Source organism: Saimiri boliviensis, chromosome 2 (genome assembly GCF_048565385.1).
Source record: "Saimiri boliviensis isolate mSaiBol1 chromosome 2, mSaiBol1.pri, whole genome shotgun sequence".
Lineage (NCBI taxonomy): Eukaryota > Metazoa > Chordata > Mammalia > Primates > Cebidae > Saimiri > Saimiri boliviensis.
The window spans coordinates 179,853,853-179,860,953 of NC_133450.1; the positions used below are offsets into that span (position 1 = coordinate 179,853,853).

A 7,101-nucleotide genomic window follows, 5' to 3' on the forward strand; every position below is an offset into this window, starting at 1 on the left:
TAGTTTGACTATGCTTTCATTCTGGTTCTATTTCATCTTTTTTTATGAATCTATGTCAGTTTCTGATCAGTTGAGTAGAATAGGATAAGATATACCTCTTTTTTTTTTTTTGAGATAGAGTCTCACTCTGTCTCCTAGGCAGGTTGGAGTGTAGTGGCACGATCTTGGCTCACTGGAACCTCCACCCTCCCAGGTTCAAGCTGTTCTCCTGCCTCAGCCTCCATAGTAGCTGGGACTACATGCGTGTACCACCACACCTGGTTAATTTTTATATTTTGAGGAGGGATGGGGTTTCATCACCTTGGCAAGGCTGGTCTTGAACTCCTGACCTCAAGTGATCTGCCTACCTTGACCTCCCCAAAGTGCTGGGATTATAGGCATGAGCCACCACACCCAGCCAGGATAGACCTCATTCTTAATGCAATAAGCCACCTAGGCCAGGCAGTGCTCACGCCTATAATCCCAGTACTTTGGGAGACTGAGGCGGGCGGATCACAGGGTCAAGAGATAGAGACCATCTTGGCCAACATAGTGAAATCTAGTCTCTACTAAAATACAAAAATTAGTCGGGTGTGGTGGCACATGCCTGTGGTCCCAGCTACTCCGGAGGCTGAGGCAGGAGAATTGCCTGAACCTGGGAGGTGGAGGAGTGAGCCGAGATCGCGCCACTGCACTCCAGCCTGGCGCCTGGTGACAGAGCAAGATTCTGTCTCAAAAAAAAAAAGAAAGAAAGAAGCCTCCTAAACTTTTTGCATTCTTTAGTGAACTTCACAAAACTATTTATGTTACTATTATATATTAATGAAAAGTTTAAATTTTGCCTAACTAGAGTTTTCTGGATTAGAAGCATTGCTGACATTCTTATTTCTTTTCAAATAGAAGTAAAATAAGTGAACTTACAACTGAAGTTAATAGACTTCAGAAGGAAATAGAAATGTACAATCAAGAGAATTCAGTGTATTTGTCATATGAAAAGAGGTGAGTAATAAAGTATTCAGTATTAATTCAGTATTTTGTACTTATAATACTAAATTTGTAGTTATCCATATTGTTTGTAATATTCATTTCCTTATTTGTATATGTTTATGAACATATTTATTGTATGCTTGCAGGGCCGAGACTTTAGCTGTTGAAATAAAAGAGTTTCAAGGACAACTAGCAGACTACAACATGGTATTGTATCTTTCCTAAGAGAATTTACTGTGAATATTTTCGTTAGTTTTTACTACTGCTTTAAAAATACATTATTTTAGGCCGGGCACGGTGGCTCAAGCCTGTAATCCCAGCACTTTGGAATGCCGAGGCGGGTGGATCACGAGGTCAAGAGATCGAGACCATCCTGGTCAACATAGTGAAACCCCGTCTCTACTTAAAATACAAAAAATTAGCTGGGCATGGGGGCGCGTGCCTGTAATCCCAGCTACTCAGGAGGCTGAGGCAGGAGAATTGCCTGAGCCCAGGAGGCGGAGGTTGCGGTGAGCCGAGATGGTGCCATTGCACCCCAGCCTGGGTAACAAGAGCGAAACTCCGTCTAAAAAAAAAAAAAAAATACATTATTTTAGTAGGCAAAAGACATGCACAGATACTTTTGAAAAGAAGACAGACATGCACCCGCTAAGTGTATGTAAAGAAGCTCGTCACTGATCATTAGAGAAATGCAAATCAGAACCATGATATACCATCTCACTCCTGTAAGAATGACTATTACTAAAAAGTCAGAAATAACAGATGCTGGTGAAGTTGCAGAGAAAAGGGAATGCTTATACACTGTTGGTAGGAGTGTAAATTAGTTCAAACACTGTGAAAGCAGTGTGGCAATCCTCAAAAAGCTGAAAACAGAACTACCATTCAACCCTTCAATCCCATAACTGAGTGTATACCCAAAGGAATATAAATCATTCTACCATAAAGACACATGCACACGTGTGTTCATTGGTGCACTGTTTACAGTAGCAAAGACACAGAATCAACCTAAATGCCAATCAATGGCAAACTGGATAAAGAAAATTTGGTACATATATACCATGAAATACTGTGTAGTCATAAAAAAGAACAAGATTATGTCCTTTGCAGGAACATGGTTGGAGCTGGAGGCCATGATTCTTAGCAAACTAACACAGGAACAGAAAACCAAATACTGCATGTTCTCACTTATAAGTGGAAGCTAAATGATAAGAACACATAGATGGGAAAAACGGAGGGAAAGGATCAGAAAAAGTAACTATTGGGTACTAGCTTAGTACCTGGGTGACAAAATAATCTGCACAACAAACCCCCATGTCAACCCCACTGTTGACAGTTTACCTGTACAGCAAACCTGCACATGTACCCCTGAACCTAAAATAAAAATTGTAAAAATTTTAAAAACAAAACATTTGATGAAAAAACATAGTTATTAATTTATTATTTAAAATATCAAATAATACATGAATACATTCTTATTGTAAAAGAAGAAACCATAAAAAGCACAACAAAGTGTCCCTTTATTTTCTGCTTCATTTCCCTCCCTAGAAATAACTTAGCTTAACAGATTAGTATGTATTCTTCCAATGTTTTTTGTAAAATATGTTTACTGACACATACACAAATGCACACATGCTTTTCTCCCTAAAAAATATTAAAGTAGTAATTTAAATAATTTTAAAAGCAGCTAAAATTCATTAAATCTATGAATCCTATCCTATCAATGATTCTGTCAATGATCATTGCTTTAAAAACACATTTTAACTTTATGGAGTGTTGTCATCTTCAAAATTTTAAAATTTAATTATTTAACATACAAATTGCTACCACCTGTATGTTTTACTCTAAATATTGTGTACATTCTGTCAAAATAGAGTATATAACATAAATATAGTTCCACCAAAGATGCTTCTGCCTGTGGACTTTAAGAAGACACAATCCCCCAGGTAGTGTTGGTAACTGCTCAATCCTTGGGTAAAATTGGCCACATGAAAATTTCTAGTGTCAGACTTTTTTTTCTTCTAACTCTTTAGGTGCTTTAGGCAGCAGTAGTGTCTGGATTTAATGAAAGAGACAAATTTTTATCTCACCACTCTTATTAAGAAATAATGTTATAAGAAATAAACATTCTATCATAATGGTTAGGACAAGTTATGATATACCTACTTGATATCGTTACCTTGTGTTTATCAGTGAAATTTTGCTGATTGTAGTATAACTTTTTGTTGTTATTGGTGGTGGTGGTGGGTTTTTTGTTTGTTTTTGTTTTGTTTTGTTTCTGGTTTTTTTTTTTTTTTAAGACAGAGTTTTGCTCTGTTGCTTGAGCTGGAATGCAGTGTCTCAGTCATGGCTCACTGCAGTCTAAACCGTCTGAGCTCAATTGATTCTCCCACCGCACTGCAGTCTAGACCTTCTGAGCTCAATTGATTCTCCCACTTCAGCCTCCCAAGCAGCTGAATGTACGGACACATGCCATCACACTGGACTAATTGTTAGTATTTTTTGTTGAGATGAGGTTTGGCCATGTTGCCCATACTGGTCTCAAACTCCTAGGCTCCAGCGATCTAGGAGCATGCACATGTAACCTTGAATCTAAAATAAAATAACAGCATGTGTCTTTATGGTAGAATGATTTATATTCCTTTGGGTATACACCCAGTAATGGGATTGATGGATTGAATGGTAGTTCTGTTTTCAGCTTTTTGAGGAATCGCCACACTGCTTTCAGAGTGTTTGAACTAATTTACACTCCTATCACCTTGGCCTCCCAATGTGCTGGGATTACAGGCATAAGCCATTGTGCCTGGACTGTTTTTATTTTTTAATTAAAAAAAATTTTTTTTTAAACACAGGGTCTTGCTCTGTTGCTCTGGCTGGAATACAGTAGCATGATTGTAGTTTACTGCAGCCTCTAACTCCTGGGCACAAGTGATCTTCCTGTATCAGCCTCCTGAGTAGCTGGGACTACAGGTGCATGCCACCATGCCTGGCTAATTTTTAAATTTTTTTGGAGAGTTGGGGTCTTGCTGTGTTGCCTGGGATGATCTCGAACTCCTGGGCTCAAGTGATCCTCCTGCTTCAGCTTCCCAAAGTGCTGGGATTGTAAGTGTGAGCCATTGCACCCAGCACTCTTATAATTCTTAAATTCAGTGGACTACTCAATTCATAACAAACATTTTGTGGAACCCATTATTCAGTGGGATTTTCTTTAGTAAATAATGTTCTGTTTTAAATACGAGAAAAATAGTTTTTATAAGGTATGAAATGACATTAGATGAAAGGGAATTTTAGTTACACTAGAACACATTAGGCATATTACTTGGTATAAAATACTAGTATGGTCCAGGCACAGTGGCTCATGCTTGTAATGCCAACACTTTGGGAGACTGAGGTGGGCAGATCACCTGAGGTCGGGAGTTTGAGACCAGCCTGACCAACATAGAGAAACCCCATCTCTACAAAAAATTCAAAAAATCAGCTGAGAATGGTGGCGCATGCCTGTAATCCCAGCTACTTGGGAGGCTGAGGTAGGAGTATTGCTAGAACACGGTTAGCGGAGGTTGTGGTGAGCCAAGATTACACCGTTGCACTCCAGCCTGGACAACAAGAGCAAAATTCTATCTCAAAAAAAAAAAAATACTAGCTTGTAAAATACACTATTTATAGATTTAATGAGCTAATACCTGATACAGAGCAGTTAGCTGGGTATCTGACATATAGTTAGCACTCAATAAATGTTACGTCTTCTTAGTACTTATTTATATCATGAGTGAAAAATGTGATATATGTCATACCCAAACAGTTTGCTTTTAGTAGACCTCTGTTCACATTGACTTTATCACTTACTAAATTTCTTTGTCTGTAAAATATGTACAGTCATATCTACTTCATAGAGTGACTGCAAAAATTAAGTGAGTTAATACATATGGAATAGTGTTTGAACTAAGTAAATACCCTATGTTGGCAATTGATATCCTTGCCTAACTTTTTAAAGTAGGCTTACTGCTATTCCATCTGTGCAAGCCCTGTTGATAATTTTAAAAATCTTTTTACATTTTTACTAGTGTAAATTTGTAAATCTGCTAACATTCTTCTCTCCTTGAGGGCATTGACAAGGGAAGAGAGAGTGATAGATCTTTCCAAAACTTTCGTCTTTTCCAGACCCTTATTTATAAGCTCGGCCATCTTTTCAGAGCAGGCAAAGGTCTACAAGCTATGATTTGCAGGAGGAGTAGTTCATTACCACTCATTTATCCATATTAAAAGTGTAGTTTATTTATTGGCTAGGTGCATAATATATGCTTACTTAGGTAGCTCAATTTTGTTTTTAATCTTAAAACAGAAAATATTTAAAAATATTAATACTTAAGTTACTACTCATTTGTAAGACTGGATGTCTGTATTATTAATTATAGAGAACTGTGTAAAGACTAACAGAATGGTGTTTGTTTGTGTTTTTGTTTTTAGTTGGTAGATAAACTTAATACCAACACTGAAATGGAAGAAGTAATGAATGATTACAATATGGTAAGAACATTTATAAATACAAGCACATTGATCTATATAAGTTCTACCCTACAAAACAAAACATTTATGTCTAGAAATAGTTTGATGAAACTTTAAGTGCTATAGAGATGAATATTAGTCTGATTGTAAATACCACTATTATGTATTCGTTGAGCTCCCTTAGTTGCTCTTTTTAATTTTCTTCCTGTTGGTTGGCTTTCCTAAGTGGATGTTTGGTGTCTGTCTACTGTGTTTGAACTGGCGTCACATGCAGCATTAGTTAGGGAGTGCCATCTACGTTTTCTTTTATATGTATTAGTTTATGGTATTTCTGGCTTAGTTTATGCACAAATGTTGCTGAATACTCAATGGTGATAAATGATAACTTTACATAGTTTTTGTAACCAGTGGAGAAAAATAAATAGGTATGACTCCAGACATAATATTAATCTTTGATTGGTAAATGAGAATTTGTGTGGGGACTCCAAAAAGGGGAATGGCAGGAGGGCAATGAGGGTGGAAAAATTACCTTGTGGATACAGTGTTCACTATTATGGTGATGGGATGGATTCTCTAGAGCCCAAACCTCACCTTTATCTAATATCTCCATGTAACAAACCTGCACGTGTACCCTTGAATCTAAAATAAAATAACAACAAATTTGTGTTCAGTATTCCGAGATTAATTATTTTGTAGAAAACAATAAACATGTTAATAGCTAGCTTATTTTAATTATAAGCATTTGGGTGAAAACAACATATAATGTATAATTTATATAGTTTATAATATATTTTCAGGAATAAAGACTACACAGAATTTATAAAATGACTCTTCTAAATTTGAGGTTCTAAAACCATGATAATTTAGTTACTTTTAGCTTTAGAACACAAGAGAATTCACTAATTAAGAATTAATGCCAGATGTAAAAGGTAAAAACCTGATGTGTTTTGTCAGTTGTTTGGTATAGGGCGTCCATTTTCTAGGCTGAGTATGCACTGTTAGAATTAATTAGGCGTACTCAGATAATATCCTGAATGATTCAGGAATAAAACTTGTAGTAGTTCTAAATTTAACATATTGCTAATCAAATATTTATTTAACACTAAATACATTCATTAAATGCTTTTTACATAAATTTACTTGAATTTACTTGATTTATTTGACAGTTCACTGAAGAACAATGAGTATTTTTGGTATGAAATTACAGTGCTTCTTAAAAAGACTTTTAAAAAATCTGGTATTGTTTGTTAAATAAGACAATTACTGTATTTTTTTCTTAAACTTTGTGTGTGGCACTAGGATGATTATAATAATTTCTTAGTTCGTGACCAAAATAGCCTACAAAAAAATTTTGGTTTAATTTTTATTTATTACTAACTTATGTGTTAACTGTTTATTCAGCTTAAAGCTCAAAATGATCGAGAAACACAAAGTATGGATGTCATATTTACTGAAAGACAAGCGTAAGTATAGCTAATTTAAAAATCAGATTCATAGTTTAAATTGTGATTCATTTATTTCCTTGTAAATTTTCTTAGCAATTTCCCCATTGCCTTTTTCATTTAAAAATCTTTACAACACAAATTTTGTCACTTATACATCTGTTATCTTCACTTACCATTAAATGGCTAA

At 35.7% G+C, this 7,101-nt stretch overlaps 1 protein-coding gene across 2 annotated transcripts in view; it reads left to right on the forward strand.

The window, feature by feature from the left end:
* The window catches only part of IFT74 (intraflagellar transport 74), a 110,735-nt gene that overhangs the window by 18,398 nt on the left and 85,236 nt on the right, over positions 1 to 7,101 (forward strand). For both annotated transcript variants that reach the window (XM_003939715.3, XM_074394949.1), the window contains exons 5-8: positions 880 to 978; positions 1,113 to 1,173; positions 5,431 to 5,490; positions 6,871 to 6,932. In XM_003939715.3, coding sequence (XP_003939764.1) covers positions 880 to 978; positions 1,113 to 1,173; positions 5,431 to 5,490; positions 6,871 to 6,932 — 282 coding nt within the window. The remainder of the gene's footprint in view (positions 1 to 879; positions 979 to 1,112; positions 1,174 to 5,430; positions 5,491 to 6,870; positions 6,933 to 7,101) is intronic.